The 27,415-nt window shown below is 38.0% G+C and overlaps 1 protein-coding gene and 1 pseudogene across 4 annotated transcripts in view; one reads left to right on the top strand and one right to left on the bottom strand.

Moving 5' to 3' along the window:
* The window catches only part of RPS6KC1 (ribosomal protein S6 kinase C1), a 208,102-nt gene that overhangs the window by 150,897 nt on the left and 29,790 nt on the right, over positions 1-27,415 (bottom strand). For 3 of the 4 annotated variants that reach the window (XM_040263157.1, XM_040263158.1, XM_040263159.1), the window contains one exon: positions 8,637-8,752. The exons of the other annotated variant lie outside the window; for it this stretch is intronic. In XM_040263157.1, the coding sequence (XP_040119091.1) occupies positions 8,637-8,752 (116 nt within the window). The remainder of the gene's footprint in view (positions 1-8,636; positions 8,753-27,415) is intronic. 4 annotated transcript variants of the gene reach the window in all.
* LOC120880000 lies at positions 251-3,008 on the top strand (annotated as a pseudogene).

The following is a 27,415-nucleotide window of genomic DNA, read 5'->3' as shown; positions in this document are numbered from 1 at the left end:
GTTGTTTCCATCTTCCATCCCATCTGGGTTGCCATGGTAATCATACAAGGGAAGACAAACCTTAAAAACTAGCAGATTCACTTGCAGATGAGGCTGGCATGATTCAGATTTAAGCAGAGAAAGAGGTCCACTCCAGTGTCATCAACAACAGTAGTAATCTCAGTGCCAAACATGGCAAGAACATAGAAACAGTAGCAGCACAAAGCTGCAGTTAGCAAAGGACCAGACATTTAGCAGGAAGGTCCAGAAAATGGCAGAGCTGTAAGGGTTCTTATTCTTAATAAACTCTCCACCTATCCATGAACGAAAAACCAGAGAGGGATCAAGCTATCTGCAAATCCCTGGCAAACCATGAGAGGGTACACATGCACAGAGGAAGTGCAAGAGATCCCAGAGGAAAACAAAAGCCAGAGCAACTTAAACCATGCCCAAACCTTTAAAACACACAAAGCATCGTCACCATCAAGGGAGAAATAGAATGAAACACAGTGTACAAGCAAAGAACAATCACTGGCTGACCCAAGCTATGCTTACACAGGGTTAGCCAACGCCAAGCCAGGTTTAAAAATACAATAAAGATATTATGTTGAGCAGAAATAGCAGCGGTCACACACTGTACATCAGACAGACTCCACAGATTTAGAACAGACATGTTACTAAACACACTGAGAAAACTACAGCAAGAACCCTCAGGGGAAACAAATTAGAACACAGATTTGCTGTATTATCCAAATTTTTCAGTTTTCAACAACAAAATTACAAGATATTCAAAGAAACAGAAAAGTGTGATGAAGAGTGAATACACAAAATGTGATATATTTGTATCCACTTAATAGATGTTATTCAACCATAAAATGGATTTAAGTACTAATACATGCTACATATAATACAGATGAACCTTGAAAGCACTAAGCTATGTGAAACAAGTCAGATGCAAAAGACCATATATCGGATGGTTCCATTCATGTCCAGAATGGGCAAATCCATCAAGCCAGAAAGCAGATTAGTGTTTTCTACAGGATGGGGCAAATGGTGTAGGAAGGGCGAACGCTAATGGAAATAAAGTTTATTTGTGTGTTCAGTCGCTCAGTTGTGTCCCACTCGTTGCTTTCCCCTGGGCTGTAGCCCACCAGGCTCCTCTGTCCATGGGATTTTCCAGGCAAGAATACTGGAGTGGGCTGCCATTTCCTCCTCCAGGGATCTTCCTGACTCAGGGATGGAAGCTACATCTCCTGCATAGGCAGGCAGATTCTTTACCACTGAGTCACGTGGGAAGCCTCTAAGGTTTCTTTAAAGGTAAAAGTATTAGTTGCTCAGTCATATCCGACTTTTTGCGACCCCATGGACTGTAGCCCGCCAGGCTCCTCTGTCCATGGGATTCTCTAGGAAAAAATACAGGAGTTGGTTGTCATTTCCTCCTCCAGGGGACCTTCCCAACTGTACACAGAGGAGACTTCATTAATGTGCATTCTTTATGGGGTGATAAAAATGTTCTGGAATTAGGTAGTAATAATGGTTGCCTAACCATGTGAATATACTAAAAAAAACACTGAACTGTACACCTTAAATGCTGAATTTTATGTTATGTGACTTGATCTCAATTTTTTTTAAAAGTACCAGATGAAAATCCTGGAGTTGAAAAGTTTAATAACAAAATTTTAAATTTACTAGAGAAGTTCAACAATAGATCTGAGAAAGACAAATAGTCAATGGGCTTGAAGATCAATATAAACTATCCAATATGAAGATCATAGGAAAAAAATGAACATTATAATAAAGAGAATCAGGGAGAGCTACAAGACAATATCAAACATACCAATTTATATATAATGGTAGTACCAAACAGGAGAGGGGAAAAAAGGGCTAAAAAGTATTTGAGAAGATGAGGGCAGAAAACTTCCCAAATTTGATTTTAAAAAATCAGTCTACAAATGTAAAAAGATAAACCCAAAACAAAATAAACAGAAAGAGCTCAACCCCTAGTCACACAACTGAAAGACAAAGGCTAAATTCTGAAAGAAGTAACAGAAAAAGATGTATACAGTGGAGCCATAGGGTAATTGACAGCGGACTTCACATAAACAACAATAAAGGACAGAAGGCAGAGGAATAAGTTCAAACCCTAAAAGAAACACTGTGGGACCTCCCTGGTGGCACAGTAGATAAGAACCCACCTGCCGATGGTGAATTTTACGTTATGTGACTTAAATCTCACATAAAACTCACAAACCCAGGGCACATGGGTCCGATCCCTGATCCAGGAAGACTGCACATGCTGCGGAGCAACTAAGCCTGTGCGCCACACTACTGAGCCAGCACTCTAGAGCCCTCGAGCCGCAACCACTGAGCCCACGTCCTGCAGCTCCTTGTGCACACCTAGGCCTGTGGTCCGCAACAAGAGAAGCCACCGCAATGCGAAGCCCACACATCACGACGAAGAGAGGCCCCTGCTCACGGCAACTAGGGAAGCCCGCGCAAAGCAACGAACACCCAGCACAGTCAAAAATAAAATAAATGAACTTTTTAAGAAAGAAACATGTCAATCGATAATTCTCTATGTCTAGCAAAAAAAGAAAGAGAAAGATAGCGCTACGTTGTGTCCAACTCTTGCAATCCCATGAACTGCAGTCTGCCAGAGTACTCTTTAAAAATGATGAGTAAAGGCGCACCCTTGCAAGGGACAGTGCCGTGAGCATGACGTCCAGCATACAAGCTGAATGGACTGAAGCAGTGACCACTGCTGCTGCGACAGCTGCAACTGGTTATCTAGCTTACGAAGGATTTTAAAGATCATCACAACAAATCTAGGGGAAACCCTCTCATCCAGAAAGACAACCCCAAGGTAGTACATGCTTTTGACATGGAAGATTTGGCAGATAAAGCTGGGTACTGATGACGCTGCTGAAGGTCCAAAATAGTTCCCATTCTGTGTTGGATCTGACACAAAACACAATGAAGAAATTGGAGACAATATGGGGCCTCTGATCATTAAGAAAAAAGACACTTAAATGGATGCTTTTGATGCTGTAGACCAACTTGTCCAGATGTTTCCTGACTCTCTAACTAGAACGACTACCACTTCTGTCTAATTCAGCTCCTCTGAGTTCTAGATGTGGTATATTGCAAACTACAGCTCTCATATTCACCACATCTTCCTTGTATGCTGAACCATTGTATGCACAATTGTTGAAACAAAAAAAAAAAAAAAAAAGGAAAAACCAATCTCATGGCCCAGGGGTTACTTTGGTCCTATAAGGACCTGTTTCTTTACATTTAAAATTGACATTATTATATAGTTGTATGTCAAAGCTAACATATTAAATTATTCTTAAAATTTTAAAAAAGATGGGGTGATAAAAACATTTCCAGATAAGGACTAGAGACTCTATTACTAGCAAATCTGCCTTACACACACAAAAGAAAACTACAGTCCTCCAAACTGAAAGAAAAGAATAACATATGGTAATTCCAATCCACCTAGACAAATAAAGAACACCAAAAAAAAAACAAAGAGAGAAACAAGGCAAACAGAAAGACTACATATATATGTGGTCTTATTTTTTCCTCCCTTAACTTTTTAAAAAGACACTGTAACACTGTATTGTTCTGTTTATATATGAGGTATCGGTTCAGTTCAGTCACTCAGTCCAACTCTTTGCGATCCCAAGGGCTGCAGTACGCCAGGCTTCCCTGTCTATCACCAACTCCGGAAGCTTGCTCAAACTCATGTCCATTGAGTTGGTGATGCCATCCAACCATCTCATCCACTGCCGTCCCCTTTTCCTCCCGCCTTCAATCTTTCCCAGCATTGGAGTCTTTTCCAATGAGTCAGTTCTTTGCATCAGGTAGCCAAAGTATTGGCTTCAGCATCAGTCCTTCCAATGAATATTCAGGACTGATTTCCTTTAGGATGGACTGATTGGAGCTCCCTGTGGTCCAAAGGACTCTCAAGAATCTTCTCCAACACCACAGTTCAAAAGCATCAATTCTTCAGTGCTCAGCTTTCTTTATAGTCCAACTCTCACATCCATACATGACTACTGGAAAAACCATAGCTTTGACTTGATGGACCTTTGTCGGCAAAGTAATGTCTGCACTTTTTAATCTATGATGATAATAATAAAAAAGGAGAAATAGATAGAGCAACTTTGCACCAGAAAGCTCTACTTGACTAGAATTTAGTACTCTTCTCAAGTAAATTGTCATAAATTAATATGCATACATTAATCCCTAGAGCAAACAGTAAGAATATAACTTTTAAAAGTACATACATAAGGGACTTCACTGGTGGCTAGTGGTTAAGAACCTGCCCTGCAACGCAGGGGACCTGGGTTCAAAACCTGGTGGGGGAGTTAAGACCCCACAGGAGGCAGAGCAACTAAGCCCATGCCCATAACTACTGAGCCTGAATGCCACAACTAAGACTTGGGGCAACCAAACAAATAAGTTTTTTTTAAATAAAAGCACACACAGAAAAAAAAAAAAAAGAATTTAAGTGGTACATTAAACAATACCTATTTAATACAAAAGGTGGCATAAAGTAGAAATGAAAAAAACAAAAAATATGTATGACATACAACAAATAGCAAATGACAGACAAAAATTCAGTCTTATCATTAATTGAATACAAAAGGACTAAATACCACATCAACAACAGCAGTTCTCAGACTAGATTAAAAAAATAGGATCAAACTATATATAGTGCATGTAAGAGTACTCTTTAGATTCAATTATACAAACAGATTGAAAGCAAAATTTAAAAGAAAAGTACATGGAGACTGTAAGAAACCTAGACTGCCTATATTAAAACCACACAAAACAGATTTTAAGACAATAAACATTACTAGAAAGAGGGACATTTCATAAGATTAAGTAAATCATTTCTTCAGGAAGATAGAACAATTCTAAACATACATGCACATGCCAAAAAAGGCCCAAAATAAAGTAAAAATCAACATAACTTAAAAGAAAAATAGAAAATTCAACAATAATTAGAGATTTCAATACCTCAATCTCAATAATTGCTAGAACAACTATACAGAAAATCAGCAAGGATAATGAATACTATCAACTAACTTGAATTAATATTTACTCCACCTGTATTAATAAATATAATATTCTGACAACAGAATGTGTCAACATGTAACATTCTCCAGGGTAGAGCACATGCTAGGAAATAAATCATGTCTCAATAAATTTTAAAGGACTGAAATCATACAATGCATATTTTCTGATTACAACCACAAGAAAACAAAATTAGACATCAGTAACAGACGAAACTTTAAGAAATCCACAACATTTGGAAATTAAAGAACATACCTCCAAATAACCAATAGGTCAACAGAAAAAATTATAAAAGGAATCAGAAAATACTTTAAACTGAATAAAAGTGAAAATAAAGCAAAAACTTATGAGATGAGGCTCAAACAGTGCTAAGAGGGAAATTTATAGCTGTAAATGCCTATGTCAGACAAGAAAAACCATCTCAAATCAATAACTAAAGCTTCCAATTTAAGGAATTGAAGAATCAGACAAAGATCAAACTAAATCCAAAGCATGCAAAAGGAAGGCAATATGGTTTAGAACAGAGATCAGTGAAACGAAATAGAAAAATACAGGGGAAAAAAAAATAAATAAATGAAACCAAGTCCATCCTTTGAAACAATCAACAAAAATCCCAAACTGTTAGCTAGATGGGTCAAGAAAAAATAGACACGAATCACCAAAATTATGAATGAAAAGAGAGGACATCACTACCATTCCTATAGGAGTTAGAAACATTGTAAGTGAACAGTATGAACAAATTACAGGATTTAGATGAAAACTCCTAGTAAAACACAAGTTACCAAGCTATATCAAGTATCAAGCAAAAAGAGAAAATTAGAATAGACCAATACAAGAAAATAAACTGAATTAGAATTTAAAATCTTCCCATATTAATTCTACTCCTAAGTATATACCTAAGAGAAACAAAAAATGTCCACACAAAAACTTGTATGCCAATATTCATAACAGCATCATTCATAGTACTCAAAGGAGACAACAACCCACATGTGCATCAACTTGATGAAGAGATAAAATGTGGTATATCTATGGATACACACAAAGGAAAATTATAATTAGTATTTAAAAATAAATTAAAGAATTAAGGATACTGGCTATAACATGGATAAACCTTTAAAGCACAATGCTAAATGCAAGAACAATTCCATTCATAATAGCATCAAAAGAATAAAATATTTTGTATTAAATTTGGCAAAAGAAGTACCTTATACAGGAAAACCACAAACAGTGCTGAGATAAATTAAAGAATACCTAAATAAATGGTGAGTTATTTCATGTTCACAGATTATAACATTAAGATGACAATTCTCCCCAAATTGAACTGTATACTTAATACAATTCCAATCAAAATTTCATCAGAATTTTGTGCTCACATGGACAAACTTTTTAGCATCACATGGATGTTAAAACATTTAATGAAAATTCAAAAGAATCAAAATTGCTGTAATAACTCAGAAAAAATACAAATAAAGTGGGATAACTTACACTTTTTCATTTCAAAACTTATCATAAAGCTACTGTAATCAAGACAGTATGGTATTAGTAAAAGAACAGGCACACAGATCAACAGAAGTTTATGTTTTTAAGAAACTGCCAAGCTGTTTTCCAAAGTGATTTTGACCATTTTACATACCCCAGTAATGAAATTTTGCCATCTGCAACAATGCATGGGCTCAGAGGGTGTCATGTTTGGTGAAAAAAGTCAGTCAGAGAAAGACAAATACTGTTTGATATCACTTATATGTGGAATCTGAAAAAGAAACTAATGAATAAAACAAAAAAAGGAAACAGACTTGCAGAGAAACTAGTGGTTACAAGTGGGAAGACGGAAAAGGTGAAGAGCAAAATAGGAGTAGGGGATTAAGAGGTACCAGGTATACTGTACAGCACAGGGAATATAGCCAATATTGTACGGTAACTATTAACAGGGTACAACCTTTAAAACTGTGATTCACTATACTGTACACCTGAAACTTACATAATCTTGTAAATCAACTATAATTTTAAAATATGTACATATGTGAAAAAAAAAACTTTATTGTGTGAGACAGACAAGATAACAAGGTAAGTTTTGCTTTGTTGCTTACTTGGGACTTAAATAACCTTCTAAGACCATATTTACTCATCTCTACATTAAGAAACTAAGCATCACTGTTATGATATCAAATCAGTATACCTCTCCCACCAAACAGACTGCTTAGGATATTTCCAAGATATTTTCCAAGACCAGCTTGACTTTTCTTAAACTGCCCAATTTTTTCTTCTTCTTGTTTCTCATTTCACACAACCCAAAAATAAGTGTCTTTCAGCAACAGTTACAATGAGGAATTCCCAGATCCAAAAGAAACAGAATGAAAGCTTTTATTTAAGTTATTCAAAATCTACGATCTGATCTCTATATTCTTTTTTTTAGCCCTTGGTATGTGTTAATTTGCAAGACTGCTTTTCATAATTTCTATAAAGCAATAGTCTTCTTGCTTAATAATGCTGTCTTTTTCTATAAGCATAGATTGTACAGAAATAGCTATATTTAGCAAATAGCTAATACTGTATCAATTTGATTTGGTCTTTTATCCTAAATATCTGCATTAGGTCATAAGCAGAAGCCAATTCATCATCTCAGCCCAGTTTGCAGAGTAATGAAAAATTAAGCAACAAAGTCAATCAGCAAGAATCTAATTACCACAAACTTTTCTACTATTATTTCTAAATCACAAGTTTGTAATGTCTTTCAAAAGATCAAATTCCTTCAGCAAACTAAAATAGACTATAAAAAATAAATTCCTTTTGTAGATAATATTCTTTACCTTGCTGGCTACATTTTCTAAGAAATTACATTTATACAACTAAGATGTTTAGTTAAGGAAGGGAAAAAATAATTATGAGACAATCATCTAGCTTTAGTCTAGAAAGCTAAATGTAATAGAAAAATTAAGACATTAATACTGAATAAAGACACTGATGTTAACAAACAACTAGCAAAAATTCAATACATAATAAACTAGAATATTATTAGTAAAAATGATAATGAACTCAGAATGAAGGCATCTCATGTCAAGAAACTTAAAACACTAATATCCAAAGATCTCTGGTAATACAATTTGTACTAGACTACCTCTTTTAAGTTGTACATGAACTATTTTTGTTCTATCTTTACACAAATTAGTCTAATTAGAACAAATTTAATATGGACTTACAGTGGTTTCTGTCCCCAAAAGAAGTCTATTACTGAAAGAAACCTCAAAAATTGAAGATAACTACTGGAGTTTCATGATATTTAAATATTTTTAAGTATTTCAATTATGATGAATTAGATAATCTTTAAGCCCTCTGAAACAATTTTCTTAAATCGGTGAATCACAAACTGTACACATTTTCACAAGAGAAACAGAAGACATGCCAGACACCGTTATTTACCATTAACTTCTAGTTATTTTACTAAATAATGAAATTTAAAAGTAAGTGACATTTTGTTTGAGGAAGAAAAAAAAAAACTTAAATCTTGCTTTACTACAAATTAGAAAATAAAAACATTTAATAAGATACAAAATATTCCAGAAAGAACAGCAAACCTTGAAAAACTCTTCAAGCTGTTTGCTGTGATAAAGGGCAGGAATGTTGGCGGAGAACTGCAGCAGATCTTCAGCACACTGTCTCCTCTCTTCAATAACGGTTTCAGCAAATCGCCCTAGAATTAAACAAGAGTCAACACTGAAGCAAAGAAAGACCAAAGCTGGTTTGCAGCAGTTGAGCTTCCCAATGAGAAAGCTCTTTGCTGTGATCAGTACGCAGTCTTCTGAAGTCAAATCTAGTCTCCATAACTGGAATCACTCGTGCTCCCACCAGGGAAGAAAGGAACGTTTCTCATAAAACAGGAGGCAGAGGTGGCAACTAGCCAATAAATAGTGCTGTCATAATCTAAAGGCTGTCAATACAGAAAACTTACCATTTAAGAAGCTGGCAATTTGAAACTAAAGTTGAAAAGAGAATTATAAAGAACTCAAATAGTTTTCTACAGTAATTTAATATTGCAATTACTCATATCATTTTCCCTTTCCTACTCCTTTTTGATTTATAAAAGGAGTCGAAGAGAGGAAATTATGAGAACATCTGTATGGCAGTAGGGTCAAACACCTCAGCTTGAAGCAAAAAGCTTTCAAGCCAATTTCCACGTGCGATGCTATCAGTGTACACAAAGCACGCTTGTGAGAACCCACACGGCGCAGTGAGCGCTGGTTTACAAGGTGATCGAAAGGGAGTTTTCATAGAAATTTTTTTAATGATATATACAGTTTGAATGCTGGTAAGACATTTTCAAATATGAGTATTTTGTACTACTCTCAAATAAGATTACTGGTTGGCATCATACTGATTGCAATTTAGGTTTAAAAAACTATAAAATCAAAAAGTAACACATCCCATACTTGACTACTTTGCAAAATGTTAATGAAAACAGAAGCATAAAGAGATTCTTAGTTATAGGCACCACAACTTACTGGAAATAAATCAACTTCTTAGCAGTTATCACAGAGCCGCAAATGAGTGAAAGGGAGGAAAGAAATAGACGGATTAAAACAGAGCCCTCAGTTGCTTTAGTCAAAGCATTAAATACTGTACATCCGAGAGTACAAAGAGAAAAGAGGTCACTTTTACCCTGCCACACTTCTTCCAGGAGCTTACTAAGTACTTAATATAACGATAAAGTAAGGAAATCTGTTTTTTAGCAACTTTTTAAAATATCACATCTGTTTTCCACTCACTCAGAAACACAGTTAATGATTAAATTTTGGTATGCTAACTAAATTTGTGCCAAATCTCTACTCTCCCTATTGTTTATAGGGAAATTTGTTTCAAAATGCTCAACTCTATTGTGAGAGCACAGAATTACAAAAAAAAAAAAGGATGTTCTAAGCTAGGAAACATCACACACATCTAATCCAACATACTTTAAAACCAGCACTTACATGTAAGATTACACTATCTCCCAGCTGACAAACTTAAGATAATAACTAGACTTTGTGGAAAATAACTGAGGTTCAAGCTTGTTGATTTTAATCATGACATCACCTTAAAATGGTTAACAACAGAAAGTGAACAGGTTTTTAAACAGAAATAGAATAGAAATGGTTATACATATATAACAACAGAAATGAGTGTGTATATATATAACAATAGAAATGGTTATATATATGTAACAATAGAAATGGGTATATATATATGTGTATATATATATATAAAACAATAGAAATAGTTATATAAAAAATGAACAGGTTTTTACAAGTCTATGAAGTGTAAATAAGCAAGGTAGTATGATCACAAAAACGCTAGTCAACCTTAAAAAAAAGAGAGAAAGACTCCTAGTTATACTACCCAAGGCAAGAATTTGAAACTGAACAATTAAATGCCTCAGCTTAGTGTGTCTCGAGTCTAATGAAATGTTAACCCTAACTTTATGACAACTGAAAGAAATGGTTTAAGAGATAGATCTGGGTTCAAACTACTTGCTCTCTCATTTGGTAATTATAAAATTTAGGTTGATGACATCCTAATTTACAAAATGGAGACAATGAACAAGGTACTCAAAATGAATAATTCCATACCAAGCACATGCACGCACGCACAGTCACTTCAGTCGTGCCCAACTCTGTAACCCCATGGACCACAGCCCGCCAGGTTCCTCAGTCCATGTGTTTCTCTAGGCAAGAACACTAAAGTGGGTTGCCATGCCCTCCTCATCAAGCACATAATAAGCTCTTAATAAACCAATCATGGTTTCTTTAAATCTTCAAGTACCATTATACTGTCCAGTATATAGAATGGGCTAATATATTTTTGTTGACTGTATGAGTAAATAATAAAAACTTAGAAACTCTGTCCATAGAGTTTTCCAGACAAGAATATTAAAGCGGGTTGCCGTTTCCTTCTCCGGGGATCCTCCCAACACAGGGATTAAACCCACGTCTCCTACATTAAACCCACGTCTCCAGCATTGGTAGGCCCGTTCTTGACCACTGAGCTATCTGAGAAGCCCAGGGCGGGGAAAAATAGACAATAATTTCCAGCTTGCCTTGAGGTTACATGTGGACTAAATTCTGGCCAAAAATATATAAATGAAATTTATTCTGCAGCTTACCAGAAATCTCTTTAAGAGATAACTGCTACACACCCTCCTATACACACTCTCCCCCTCCTCCTCTTTCTTCTGTCTCCTTTTCCCCTTCCAGGAAGGACTAGGATGTGGGAGGTTAAAACAAGACAGAACAAGGCAGGAAGGAGCTTGGATTCCTGATCACTCTGGAGCCACCTTGCCTGCAGCTACATCCAGAGCATATGCCCTGAGAAGCCAAGACTAATATTATCCATTATGCTAAATCTACTAGTTTCCAGTTCACACTCAACAACTACATTAAATTCTTCCAATGACAAAAACACGTCTAAAGTGACACTGCTAGCTTACCTATCAATAATATTATCTGGAAACAAACTTCTGAGAACTGTAACATGTAGCACAAATTCTCTGGCCTGAAAACAACCTAAGATATTCAATCCTGGGGGAAAAAACACATTGGCCAAACAGGTTAAAATGACAGCTAAAAATGTCCATTATCCCTTCTTTTGCCTAAATAAGAATTTGAGTATTCATCAGTGCTTACGATTATTGTCCAGCATATTTATCCTTTAAACAAAAAAGCAAACTGCAGTACCTATAAATTTAGTAGTAGTAATTGTGTGAGCATCTGTAATCTTAGAACAGAAATCCAGAAAATGCACACATTATATTATGTTTCAACCCACAAGACCACCCGATAGTATCTTTAAATGAACTAATAATTTGTTGAGAAATATAAATGAAAAACTTCCCCATATTTGATGACATCCTAAAAAAAAACGCTAGTTTACTAGTTGAAACAAATACATAAAAATTTGGCTGCTTTAATCCTAGTGTGATCAATGACTCACCTCACCTCCCCATTAAAGTAGATTTAAATGCTTAAGTTGTGAGTATATCAACTTCTAAGTAGAATAAACATGTCAAAAGTGCATTTTTGCTCTATTTCTATTGATCTATGCATTTCTATTCCACTAAACTTGGACAAGCAGAGATGAATTAGAACATTTTTCAGAGTACAACCAAAATTAAAGGCTAATGCATTAAAAGGTTCAATTACACTAAATCCTCTCATCAGAACAAATATGATAAAAGAACATGTTCACTTCTTTGTTCCCAAGATATTTCAGAATAACAAAAATAAAAAACAGTATTGGCAGCACAGACAAAGAGAAGCAGATAAATTTTAATGCAATGACTACTGGCTCTAACACATGTATCAAAGCCACCTAATTTGACAATTAAATTTAAAAGTAGCAAGATTCAACAGTAATTCTAATGGGAGACAATGCCCGAGGGGACACTCTCAAACTATTAATCTTTTAATATCATCATAACCTCCCTTGAAAGTCAACAATGAGAAATTATAAACAGGTGCTTCTCTTACAGCCTTTAAATTTCCATTTACAGAATGGAAATTTTATTTTCTTGTGAAGAGTAGAAAAATTATAGGTAATTTATTATAGAAAATGTAAAACACATTTTTCCTGAGGTTTATTATGCAGTATTACACGTTATGTACTATATTATTTGTGTGTGAGTGTGTATATATTATCTTTAAGTCACTCTACCACCTCCAAATTACTCCACAATGGTTTGCTATTAAAAGCGGCAGAAGGAAAATTAAACCAAAACCTTCTCACAAAGCTGGTAAAGCACTGAAAATAGTCTCTCTCTTTGATTTCTGGGCTTCCCTGGTGGCTCAGAGGTTAAAGCGTCTGCCTCCAATGCGGGAGGCCTGGGTTTGATCCCTGGGTTGGGAAGATCCCCTGGAGAAGGAAATGGCAACCCACTCCAGTACTCTTGCCTAGGGAATCCCATGGACAGAGGAGCCTGGTAGGCTACAGTCCACAGGGTCACAAAGAGTCAGACACGACTGAGCGACTTTACTTTTACTTTCTTTGATTTCTAAGCTGTCTTTGAAATCTTCTCCATTTTTTTAATTATGAAGAACAACTCATGAAAGCAGGGTTTACAGCTTTTTTAAAATGCAACTGTCAGTAACCAAAAACCAGTTAAACAAAACTAAAGGTTATCCTTGACCAGTAAGAAACTAGCCAGAGAAGCTTGGTGCTAATTCCTAACTGTATTAAAAACTCATTCACAAGGCAAAACGAAGAGAGAGGCCGAGTCCTTAGGTGTGAATTCCTTCTAGTCAACAGCACCAAGAACATACCTCTAGTTAAAGAAGTTAGATTTAAGACTCCTTCCGACTAAGGAGAATGTATACTCTGGAGAACCCTGGGGCGTTTCACTCAGAGGGTGTTAGAAAGGACTTAGAGAATTAGAGTTTCTCTTGGCTGCTGGGGGAAAGATTCAAAGAAGTGGGGCTTTGTTTGCTCTTTCAGGAAGTGGGAGCCATTCTAAGATTCTGTTAATTCTATCTACTTCTTTGATTCTATGGTTTTAATAAATTTTACTATGAAGCAAGAAGAATGAAGAGAGGCTAAGGCTGTGATTTATAAAAGAAACTCTGCAGTCACCATGGTAGCCGGGATGAAGCGAAGCTTGGTCATCTTTGTGACTTGACAATGTCCATCTTTTAGTCTGTGTTCAGACATGATGACAGAGTGGTCTTGTTTTACTCTTGCTCCAAAGACACGGAGCGCCCTTGTCTAATGCTCCTATTCTGTGAAACTGCTTACACGCAACAGGAGAACAACATAGCCTAGCTGTGAATGCCAGGCCAACCCTAGTAAGAAATACCGAGGTCAAATAGGTAGGGAATGTCGGGCCAGTTCCTTCCTACATCTGCCAGGAGCTGCTTTTCCCATTCTCACAGGAAATCACAGTGTGAGGAGAGATGTAACAAAACAAACAAAAAACAGTTTTTCATGATCGCAAAAAAGATCAAGATTGTGAAACCTACAAACTAATACTCTTTTAAAATGTCAGAACAAAGATCCACCACAGCCAATAAATAGTTATTTTTTAAAACAAAAGCAAAATAATAATTTTTTTAAATGTCAAAGTCATGAAAAGACAAAAAAATGCATAAGGAATAGTCTAAAGAAACGAACCTACAGATATGATCCTCGATTAAAAAAAAATATTAGAATAATTAGAGAAAACTGAATATTAACTACATATTTGACAACAGTATTACATCAGCATTAAATTTCTTGAGTAATACGGGAAATATGGAAGTAGGGATGAAATGTCACAAAATCTGCAATGTATTCTCAAGCGGTTCAGGAAAAAAATGATACACACAGACACAGGAAAATGTGGCAAAATGTTCTTTAGCGAACTTGAGCCAAAGGTATATAACTGTGCACTATATTATTCTTTAGGCTTTTCTGTAAATTTTGCAAGTTAAAAAAATTGGAGAAAAATAAAATGAATTAAGTGCCAGACCGGTGAGACATAGAGCCAGGAGGGGAAAACAACCATCTCAACTATCCCCAAAGGAAACAGAGAACTTCCTAAGACAACTAGAGCCCTGAAAGGCTAACGGGAAGCTTCTCAGTGGAGCCGGGCCACACTGACGGAGGAGACACGGAGAGTGTGGTGCGTTAGGGGAAGGGCAGACCGAGCGACAGATGAGGGCTAACGGAGCTGGTGTGCACCAAGCACCGATATGATCCTCAGGACAGGAAGCTATAATCCCTAACTCCTCAATAACAACACAGGCTCAGATGTTACTTTGTACAAGAGCACATCACTAGTAAACAATGGAGAGAAGATTTGGGCCTAAATCTGATTCCAAAAGGCATATTCTTTTCCCTGAAACACTCGAATAGTAACTACAGATCTGATGGTTCTGTAAATCACAAACAGGACTCTTTTGCAGCTGAGGCTCATGTACTAAAAATGTGAGACTAGCTAAAAAGATAGATGATTAACTAAAACTTCCCTTCACACAGCCACAGCTGCTGCCTGCAGGGTTCACTGCAACTATAAGTATTACAAATGGACTGCACCAGTTACTAAAAGAGATAAATTGCTTACTTACTAAGATTAATAAGAAACTTTCACTCTTTAATATATAAGGATGTGTAGAAAAGTTGGAAATAACCAACTAGCAACAGACAATAATAGCTAAGAATCTCAACCAATCCAGAAGCCATTCCCTTGCACCCAGTGACAAGCTGATCATTTAATTTGCACAAGGTCACAAGCTACTTGGGCACAGTTGAATTCCACAATACAGAAAGTGTAAGGTCAAAAGTAAAAATATCCCTCCACTCATGTCCCCACAGGCTGCACACATTAGGTACGTCTTCACACAAACATGAATGTCTATTTAAATACAGATGGGATCTGACTAAACATACTGCTATGCAACATTTGTTTCTTTATCTTAAAAATAAATCTTGGACATGTTTTCATATCAGTGTACCCCAAATAGCTGCAGAATCCTGCTAAGTCTGTATGGCACATCCATACAATCATATAGTGAGAAAACTCAGCTTCAGTTTTCTTCTGTTGAAGGAGAGGGAGGGAGGAACTGAGAGAGCTGCGCTGACATACATGCCCTACCACGGGTAAACAGCCAGCCAGCCAGCCGGGAGCTGCTGAGCAGCCCAGGGAGCTCAGCCCCCAGCCCGGTGATGACCCACAGGGGTGGGCTGGGGGAGGGGGAGGGAGACCCAAGGAGGGGGCATATGGATACAAATGGCTGACCCACATTGTTGTACAGCGGAAACTAACCAAACTAAAGGAACTATATTCCAATAAATAAAGGGGAAAAAATGCTGCAATCTGTATACACATATATGTGTTCAGACTTATGTTATGTGTTCTCAAAGTGTAGTCCACAAACTGCTGGGGGTCCCCCAAGGGCGTTCAAAGAATCAATAAGGTCAAAAACATTTTCATAATAACACCAGGACAGCAGCTGCATTTTTCACCACATGGACATCTGCACTGGTAATCTAAAAGCAATGGCAGTAAAACTGCTGACCTCTTGGCATGAACCAAGACAATGGCACCAAACTATACTTAGTAATCATCATATTCCTTATTGCCACTCATATTAAATTTTTTAATGCCAGTTTTACATAAGAATGTGTGTGATGAAGCATAAAAATTAACTTTATTAAACCTCAATACTTGAGGCCATTTCTTTTTAAAAGTCGGTGGGTAAAAAATATATAAACTACTACGACTTGGATATCTGACAGATATTTTCTCAAAAATAAACAAAGTGAGCCTAACACTTCGAAGAAAACAACCAATGGCATTTTCAGTGATGAAATTCAAGCTGTCAATTCACTATAAGCTTGACAGCTTCCTAATACTTTAAAAAATTTCCTTTAGAGATCTGTGGTGACAGTTAACATTTTCGGATTCTATTTAATGAAAATGGCCAACATTTGTAAAATCTGCATAACTCAGGGAACCAATACTTGTCAAATGATCAATGCATGTCATAAACTTACACATAAGTAAAAGATACATTCAAATCTAAGACAGACAAATGGATTTTAATACAACAAAGGACCAAAGGTTCATTGATTGTCAGATTCCATAATGTAACTAAGCCTTTAAGAAATTACTGCTGTCTACCCAGCCATAGAAAAGAATAAAATTTTCCCATATGGAACAACATAGATGGACCTCCTGGAAGGTAGTATGCGTACTGAAATTAGTCAGACAGAGGAAGACAAACATTGTATATTTTCACTTATTTGTAGAATCTAAAAAATAAACAAATGAATATAACAAAACAGAAACAGATTCACAGATACAAAGAACAAACTAGTGGTTACCAACAGAGAAAAGGATGAGAGGAGAGGCAATATAGTGGTAGAGGATTAAGAGGTACCAACTACTAGGCATGAAATAAATATGATACCAGGATGCAAGGCACAGCACAAAAAATATAGCCAACATTTTATAGTAACTTCAAATACAGTATAATCTAGAAAAATATCAAATCACCATGTTGTACACCTAAAACTAATATAATACTGTAAATCAGCTATACTTCAATAACAAAAAAGAACAAATTTACCACTATCAAGCTTCAGTGTATCAAAGAGTATCCTCAACCATCTGAAAAGCTGTTAAAATATGCCTCCCTTTTTCAACAACATCATCTGTGTGACCCTTCATTTTCTTCATATGCTGCTGCTGCTAAGTTGATTCAGTCGTGTCTGACTCTGTGCGACCCACAGATGGCAGCCCACCAGGCTCCCCCGTCCCTGGGATTCTCCAGGCAAGAACACTGGAGTGGGTTGCCATTTCCTTCTCCAATGCATGAAAGTGAAAAGTCAAAGTGAAGTCCCTCAGTCGTGTCCGACTCTTAGTGACCCCATGGACTGCAGCCTACCAGGCTCCTCCATCCATGGGATTTTCCAGGCAAGAGTACTGGAGTGGGGTGCCATTGCCTTCTCCGTATACTTCATCACATTTCACCACAGACTGGATCCAGAAGCAGATATGAGAATTAGATATTTTTCTTTTAATCCAGGCATTGAAGATTCATTTACGTAAACTAATACTACACTAACTTTTCATAAAAATACTCATATTACATTTTTAACTAAGTACAAAAATATTTTTAAACTTCTAGTGTGATAATTATTAATAGCTACAACCACATAAACAAGTTTGTTTCAAGCTTTAATAATTTTTAAGAGTGTAAAGGAGAATTCTGAAGCCAAATATCTAATAATCAATAATTATCTCCCTGTAGACAAGAGAATAGATGTGTAGTAAAATTTACTAAAAAACAGGAAAAGGTATATTCCAAATTGTCCTCCCCAAACTATGCAAATTTCTACTCTTCCTATATCTATTTCCCCATAATAGTTATAATCAAACTTTTAAATTTCTACCATGAGACTGATTTTTAATGGTAACACTGTCTGTAACTAGTCCAGCTCTTAAACCTTAACTCATTATTTCTGTATTTTTCAAGTATATATATGGTTAGGCATGGTGCTATAAGCTGAAGATACATCTGTAAATAAGAACAAAGCAGTCTCTAAATAACACAGCTCAGGAAAGGCAGAGGAAAAGACAGGTATAATACAAGAGAAGTTTCTTTACTTTTAGAATACAAAAACAAAAAACTGTTGGTGTGGCATTATAAGTATGATTCTTAAAACTCCTCAGAATAGTCAATTTTTTACATTACTTGCACCTTCATAATAAAAGTAGAGAATCAGAAGACTTAAAAACTTGACCGGATGAAAGCCACATCCTAAAGCACTTCTGGATCACAACGCTTGCTTCAACTATGAGAGACTAAATTTCTGAGAAGGCAGAGGCTCCAGTCACTATATACAACAGTGCCCATTTCTAAAATGTTTCTTGAATTAAATGTGCTCATAAAACCCCCAGATAATTAAGGGTTAAGCTGAAATTAATCACAGAAGACAGTAATAGAGTCTTACGTTCACGGCATGTAACCAGCTACAACTTGACAACCTTAAACAGGACAGGTGTCATGAAAAGAAAGAAGGAACCACAGAGTTTGGATAGTAACTATGAACAGAAAGCAAGAGAAATGTGGAGAACCAATGGGATGTCTAGACTCAAAGACCAAAAGCAAGCAGTCAGAGGTTAACAGCCTACAATAACAAGAGTTCGTGGATACCCAAATGCTGAGTACAAGAACGTAATGAATGGATGGAACCATCAGAACTAATGGTTCTACGGCGAGTGACCAGTTGCCCACTTCCCTCAATTGTTTTTTTATCTTTCTAATTATGCATCCGAGATACTTCTTGCCATTAGTTACATTTTGAAATGTCAGCATATATCATAAATTGTTAATATTTAGCATTTATTAAAATTAAAGAATTGTAGCAAGAAGCTTTCAATGACCCCTTTATTCTGGCATAAATGTCACTGAGGTTGCTATACTATGTAAGATTCTCTGCATCTTGCGCCCAAATCTCAAGGAGCTGTGAAAACCTGCTGAACATCCTGAGGAAGCAGGTGTGAAGCTCAGGAGTACCATGATCCTGCAATCAAATCAGAATGAAGAAATCCCTGTGCCACGAGAACTCTGAGCCAACGGAGCCAGGATAACGTCATGTTACCCAGAATTCTACTAAAATCAAAGACAGACAGCAGGGTTCAGTCAAGAGATCAAAATTACACAGCAACTGGAACAGGAAAAATTTAATATAAAGAATTATTAAGCATGACAATGGAAAAATAGAAACTCTAAAGTGAAAAGAGAATCCTAATGAATACGCCAGGGTACCCAAAGAAGAAAAAACTTGGAAGGGGGAAGCCCTCCCCACGGTTCGATCTCAGATCCTCTTGGAAAAGGTATGGTTACAGCCACTGGATTGGGAGACATTTGCTGGGCTCCCCGGACTGGTCCACCGTCACCAGGAAAGAACCCCTCCATACTTCAGAAGAGACAGGGCTGGCAGGTGGGCCACAAGCGAGTCACAGTGCCAGGAGCCGACACATAAAGCAAGGTCACGCAAGGCCTGGGGAACACGCTGTCAGGGTCAGGAAGGCCACAGGAAATGACTTTCTGAGGTAAGGAAAGCAGGCCGCAGCCATCAGACTGGCATACAGAAGGGGGGAGCATCAAGAATCTGTTCGCCTGCAGGGCAACGAGGCCTGAGCTCTAGTGTCCTGTCGGAGGGGTACAGGGTGCCAGTAGGCTGCAGCTGAGGGGCAGATACACAGAGAGAGAGAGTGTGAAGCCCACTCTCCAACAGGCCTGGAGACCGTGGAGCGCTTAGCTAGATGGCCCTGGACTAACTGCGGCTACAAGCTCATCAGGAGCCTGGGCTCCAGGTGTATGGCTGAGGCAGATGCTTCTGGCAACAGCGCAGCAAAAGCAAAAAGAAAAACAGTCCACAGCAGACTGCAAAGAGGGAGAGGAGACCCAACCCTCCCAGAGCGCCCTGCCAGTGTCCCCTATAGTTAAGCATATGTTTAAGTGAAGCTTAACTGCAACACTCACAGTAAAGGGAAACGCTTAAGGAGTCTAGCCTATTAATGTGGAACAGGAAATGAAAGAAGGACCTGAAGGGAATTCCCTGGAGGTCCAGTGGAACTAAAATGGGGGAACTAAATCCCACAAACCCCACAGTGAGGCCAATCAAAAAAAAAAAAAAAAAAGGAACGGACCTGAAGCTAAGAGGCAATAAATGGATAATGGATAATTGGCATGGCTTCTTAGAACCAAGAAGAACCAATGTAAGAGCCCCAGGAATTCCAAGATGACTTGCAAGGCAGCATTTCCCCAATGCTGATAAGAAATATAGCTAACATCAGAACATACTCTATAAAGCCATTACACAAAAATCAACATGGTATAGGAACAAGAATTAATGTAAGAATAGACAAATAAATGCCACAAAAGAAAAAACTCTTAATTAATGGCAATGCATATGAAAAGTATAACAAAGATTTCATTAGGAAAAATACAAATTATTGAATAAGTGATCTGACAACAGATACCTAACCATCTAAAAGAAAAACTAAAATGGAGCATCATCTGACATCCCATTCAAATAGAAATTCCACACAGATATTAAAAAAAATTTTTTAAGCTATAAAAATCATCTTACAAGCAAATGTAGGTATGGGACGACCTTTCTCATCAGGACCAAAACCATAAAATCTTGGCAAGGAGGATAGTGGAGGAGCATTCAGGAATAAAACTGAACATATAAAAATTTGTTTGGCAAAATCTATCATAAACAACTCTGAAATAAGCACATGTAAGTGTATATATAGGGAGACGTGCAGATTTGCACATGAATGGAAGTATGTACAACGTATGCATTGTAATATGTATGCACATAAATGCACTGTTTCCCAACTACAGCAGCTGAGCGAGCCTTGGAACAGGCTACAGTGAGCCTGTCTACCGCCCAGAGAGTGAGCTTATCTACTGCCCAGATAGAGGACCCTGCGGCAGCCAGAGTCCAGCCAAAAAGTGGAATCCATACGGCAGTTTGAAGAGGGAAAGTCTTATAAAGAATTATTAACTATTTGCACAGAATTAACTACTAAGAAGGAATAAAAGAGAAGTGTAAGGAATATCCTAGGATGGAGGAAAAGAACCGAAGGCAGTCCTAGCAAGGGGGCCTGCTCCCCAGGGCTGGATTCGGGGCTCCTGGAAACAGTGGCTGCCGCAGACTGGCTGAGAGTCAGCTGGGCTGCCCCAGCCACTTGCTCCACAGCAGGAGGGCCAAAGGTACTGGGCTGAGAAGTGCAGGCTGGACAGCCAAACAGGAAACTCTGCTGTGGTGTCCGCAGGCCACAGGTGGAAAGAGGGGGGCCCTAAACAGCAACCAGCAACAAAACCTGCTAGAGGGTGAGGACCACTGGGAAGCCCACACACGTCCACACCACTGGCAACACAGAGCACACAGGAGCAGAAGTCCGTCTCCCACAGGGTCCCTCCAACACCTCGACGGATTAAGTTTATACATGCCAGTTGGAAAAGTAGGGGGGAAAAAAAAGGTGGATTTGGAGCTAATTTTAAGCAAAAAAATTGATAACTAACATAGTTTCTAAAAACATTCCCCACAAAAAGCAACCAGGGCTCTGTGAAGAGATGGCTGATTCCAAGGCTGGAGCATATAAACTCACAGATGAGCACTGAACATCTCGTTATCCTTAAAAGTAGTAAGTGCTTTAAAAAAACAACCACCACAAAAACATTTGATGATGAAAAGTTTCAAGGACAGAGAAGCCAAAGTAAAAGGGGCCCTACTGGTCAAAGCTAGAACAATCTGGGCATCTGGGACCCTGAAAGAAAGTGTGAACATGGAAGTCACTCAGTCGTGTCCGACTCTCTGCGACCCCATGGACTGTAGCCTTCCAGGTTCCTCTGTCCATGGAGTTTTCCAGGCAAGAATACTTGAGCATTCCCTTCTCCAGGGGATCTTCCCGACCCAGGGATAGAACCCAGATCTCCTGCACTGTAGACAGATTCTTTACCATCTGCGCTACCAGGCAGGCCTAATGAATTCTGAATTCTAAACTATTGGGGGGGGGGGCGGAAATTAGGTATATAAGTCCAAATAAATAATGGATCGATGGATAAATACACAAATAGACACAATACACAAACATGCAGCTATACAGATAGATAACACAGATTCAGGTAAAAAGAACAAAGACACACAAGTAAAGAGATAGGATAATCACTAAGGTGGAAGCAGTGCTAGAACTGGAAAATCATTCTCATGAAGCTATGATGGGAGCTGGGGCGTGCACAGTCCACGGAGTCACAGAGTCGGACACAACTGAGCGACTGAACTGAACTGAAGCCACGATGTAAACACTGGTTTGTGCAAGAATCTATGGATGCCAAATCTAAGGGGCAATTTTGTAAAAGAGCAGAATATATTCATGATCTTAAAAGTTTTGAAAGGAAGATAGGGATGGAGAGATAGAGGAAAGGAGGAACTCAAATATATGTGATAGTCTCAGTTTAGTTCAGTTCAGTCGCTCAGTCATGTCTGACTCTTTGCGACCCCATGAATCGCAGCAGGCCAGGCCTCCCTGTCCGTCACCAACTCCCAGAGTTCACTCAGACTCGTGTCCATCGAGTCAGTGATGCCATCCAGCCATCTCATCCTCTGTCATCCCCTTCTCCTCCTGCCCCCAATCCCTCCCAGCATCAATGTCTTTTCCAATGAGTCAACTCTTCTCATGAGGTGGCCAAAAGTACTGGAGTTTCAGCTTTAGCATCATTCCTTCCAAAGAAATCCCAGGGCTGATCTCCTTCAGAATGGACTGGCTGGATCTCCTTGCAGCCCAAGGGACTCTCAAGAGTCTTCTCTAACACCACAGTTCAAAAGCATACATTCTTCGGCGCTCAGCTTTCTTCACAGTCCAACATCCATACATGACTACTGGAAAAACCATAGCCTTGACTAGATGGACCTTAGTCGGCAAAGTAGTATCTCAGCTTTTGAATATGCTATCTAAGTTGGTCATAACTCTTCTTTCAAGGAGTAAGCGTCTTTTCATTTCATGGCTGCAGTCACCATCTGCAGTGATTTTGGAGCCCAAAAAAATGAAGTCTGACACTGTTTCCACTGTTTCTCCATCTATTTCCCATGGAGTGATGGGACCGGATGCCATGATCTTCATTTTCTGAATGTTGAGCTTTAAGCCAATTTTTTCACTCTCCTCTTTTACTTTCATCAAGAGGCTTTTTAGTTCCTCTTCACTTTCTGCCATAAGGGTGGTGTCATCTGCATATCTGAGGTTATTGATATTTCTCCCAGCAATCTTGATTCCAGCTTGTGTTTCTTCCAGTCCAGCTTTTCTCATGATGTACTCTGCACATAAGTTAAATAAGCAAGGTGACAATATACAGCCTTGACATACTCCTTTTCCTATTTGGAACCAGTCTGTTGTTCCATGTCCAGTTCTAACTGTTGCTTCCTGACCTGCATACAGGTTTCTCAAGAGGCAGGTCAGGTGCTCTGGTATTCCCATCACTCTCAGAATTTTCCACAGTTTATTGTGATCCACACAGTCAAAGTCTTTGGCATAGTCAATAAAGCAGAAATAGATGTTTTTCTGGAATTCTCTTGCTTTTTCCATGATCCAGCGGATGCTGGCAATTTGATCTCTGGTTCCTCTGCCTTTTCTAAACTTGAACATCAGGAAGTTCACAGTTCACGTATCAAGATGGCCCCAAAGATACTAGGTCCTAATTCCTGGAACTTGTAAATGATACTTTATTCAAAGGGTGTATGCAGATGTGATTAAGGACCTTGAGAGGCAGAGATTACCCTGGATTATCAGGATGGGCACTAATGCCATCACAGATGTCTTATAAGAGAGGGGCAATACTAACACATATATACGGAATTTGGAAAGATGGTAATGATGACCCTGTATGCGAGACAGCAAAAGAGACACAGATGTGTAGAGCAGACTTTTGGACTCTGAGGGAGAGGGAGAGGGTGGGATGATTTGGGAGAATGGCATTGAAACATGTATACTATCATGTAAGAAACGAATCGCCAGTCTATGTTCGATGCAGGATACAGGATGCTTGGGGCTGGTGCACGGGCATGATCCAGAGAGACGATATGGGGAGGGAGGGGGGAGGGGGGTTCAGGATTGGGAACTCATGTACACCCGTGGTGGATTCATGTCAATGTATGGCAAAACCAATACAGTATTGTAAAGTAAAATAAAGTAAAAATAAAATTTTTTTTAAATAAATGAATAAAATTAAATTTAAAAAAAAGAGAGGGGCAGAGAGAGATTTCACACAGAGCAGGCAGTGGAGTACTGAAGTAGACAGAGGTTTGAAGATGAGGGCCTTGAAGACTGAAGTGATGCTGGCACAAGTCAAGGAATAAACGCAGTCACCAGAAACTGGAAGAGGCAAGGAACGTATTCTTCCCTAGAAGCTCTAGGCTCTGCCAACACCTTGATTTCTGCCCAGTGATACTCATTTCAGGCTTCAGGCCTCCAAAACTATAAAAAAATAAAATAAAATAAAGCTCTATTGTTTTAAGCTGCCACAAAAAGAAACCTTCCTCTAATTTCTCTCTCACCTTTCACTAAAAGAAACAGGAAGAAACCACACCAAACTTATTAAGCACTCTGGTTGGAAATCTCCCAGCAGCACTACCCTCTTCCTTTGGTACCCTCCCTACTTCCCACACCTCTGTACACAACCATGTTGCTAAACTTTCTACAACTATGTAAGAAGGACCCACTCCCTTCCTCTAATTTCCAGTAATATCTACCTCATTTTCCTGCAAACCCTCACCTGCAGTCTTATCAAAGACCACGAGGCTTCTATAAACAGCTTCCTCAACGCAGTGTAGTCCCTCACACTCTTCTCAAAGCCCATGGCTCATTCCAAAGCCACTCTCCACATTTTTGGGTTTTGTCATAACAGCACTCAAACTTCCAGGTTAAAAAAAAAAAAATTAAGTACTGATTGCGATATAAAAAATTATCCCAAAACTCGGTAGCCTACAATAACAAACATTACTATCTCACACAGCCTCTGATAGTCAGGAATCCAAAGAGGCTAGGCAGGATGCTTCCAGCTCAGTGTCTCTCATGAGGCTGCAGTCAAGCTGTCAGCCAGCGCTGCAGTCATCTCAAAGGTCTACTGGGACCGGAGAAATCTGCACCTAAATTCATCCACATGATTGTACCAGGTTTCACATGACTGCTGGGTGTTGGTGTTGGCCTGTTTCTTTCAGTGTGGGCCTCATCGTGGGCTGTGAAAGCTGGTAACCCTCAGAGCAAGTAATGAGAGAGAGAGAGAGACAATATCCCCAAGAGAGAAGCCACAGCTTTTATAACCTAACCTCAGAAATGACACACCACCACTTTTCTTTACGCTACTGGTCACACAGGCCAATCGATTCCTGGGAAGGGAATAAACAAATGTGTAACTAGCAGGAGAGAAGGACTGCATATGGCCATCTTGGAGATGGTCTATCACAAAAGGTATGGTCCAAATATTTAGCAAACTAGCACACAGCGTGAATTTGATTTACTGGTATAGTATAAGGAAAAAAGATCCCATTAAAACTACATTGTCATAACATGTGTATGTATGGCTGAGCCCCCCTGCTGTTAAACTACAATACAAAATAAAAAGTTTTTAAAAACTTACATTGTCACAGTAGTCATCACAATTAAACTTAACAAAATATTATTGTTACCTGTTTAATGAACAATATTTACAGTCATAATGATACAAATATTACCTGATATAATGAACAATATTTACAGTCATAATGATACTAAATATTACAGATGAAGTTGATTAAAATTCCAGATTTGAAAATCATTCTACAGATTAAGTATGGAGTCTTAACTATGATTACTGAAAAGAATATAAATATTACCACCTTTGAGAAATGTTAAAATAAGCATACAAGTTTCAAAAGCTGAGTGGTAAAAGGAGCTAATGAGGTAAAAGAGGGGATAAATACACTCTTAGATTCATCTTACAGAGACAAATGGTATTGTCCATAGTTATGGAACAAAGAAATAGAGACATGGTCAACAGAAGAACTAAAAACATTACGTAATAATACAGGGAAACAGGTAAGTCAAAATCTTACCTACCAGAGTAAAAAGTAAATAGACACGTCATAAGCTGTTATACCAAAGAACAAAGAAAAAAAACTGTATAAATTTATTTTTATAGATACAGAATACACATTCAAGAAATGAAAAATAAAAAATATAAAAGCCAGTTTTCTCTAGAAGCAAAACTGGGAAGATGCACAGAGCAGAAAATTACAGTGTTTTTTTGTGGGTTTTTTTTTTTAGGTTTATAACCATTTGAACACTGGTTTATAACAATAAGTTTCTCATGTATAACATTATAATTCTACTTTTGTATACACCACAGCATGCTCGCCACCAAAGTCTAGTTTCCATCCATCCCTATGCACTTGACCCCCTTTAACCATTTTGCCCTATCCCCACTACCCTTCCCCCTGGTAACTACCAATCTGTATCTACGTGTTTGTTTTTGTTCCATTTCATTTCCTTTAGATTTCACATGAGTGAAATCATACAATATTTGTCTTTTTCCATTTGACTTGTTTCACTTAACATAATACCCTCCAGGTCCATTCATGTTGTTGTAGATGGCAAGATTTCACTGTTTCTTATGGCTGAGTAGTATTTGATTACATACATATATATATATATATATACACACACACACACACACAAACATCTTCTTTATCCATCCATCAGTGGTATTTAGGTTGTTTCCTTATGTTAGATATTATAAATAATGTTGCAATAAACATAGGTCTGCATACATCTTTTCAAATTACTGTCTTCATATTCTTCAGAATACCCAGAAGTGAAATAGATAGATCATATGGTATTTCTATTAATTTTCTGAGGAATCTCCATACTGTTTTCCATAGTGGCTGCACTAATTTACATCCCCACTCCCAGTGTATGAAGGTTCCTTTCTCTTCGCATCCTCTCCAACACTTCTGATAACCAGCATTCTAATGAGCATGAGGGGATAAATGACTGAGACTCTGACCTACATTTCCCTGACAGTGATGCTGAACATCTTTTCTGTGCTTGTTGGACATCTGTATGTCCTCTTTGGGAAAAGATTTATTCAGATTCTCTGCCCATTTTTTAATCAGGTTGTTTGGTTTTTTTGTTGTTGACTTAAGAGGAGTTCTTCATATATTGTGAATATTAGCCCTTAAAAGGTATATAATTTGCAAGTACCTTCTCCCACTCAGTAAGTTGTCTCTTCATTTTGTTAATGGTTTCATTTGCTGTGCCGATGCTTTTCAGTTTGATGTCATCCCATTTATCTCTGCT

This window comes from Oryx dammah, unplaced genomic scaffold (assembly GCF_014754425.2).
Source record: "Oryx dammah isolate SB20612 unplaced genomic scaffold, SCBI_Odam_1.1 HiC_scaffold_21, whole genome shotgun sequence".
NCBI lineage: Eukaryota > Metazoa > Chordata > Mammalia > Artiodactyla > Bovidae > Oryx > Oryx dammah.
Note: the sequence above shows the minus strand (reverse complement) of the source record. Positions and strands in the feature narration are given on the sequence as shown.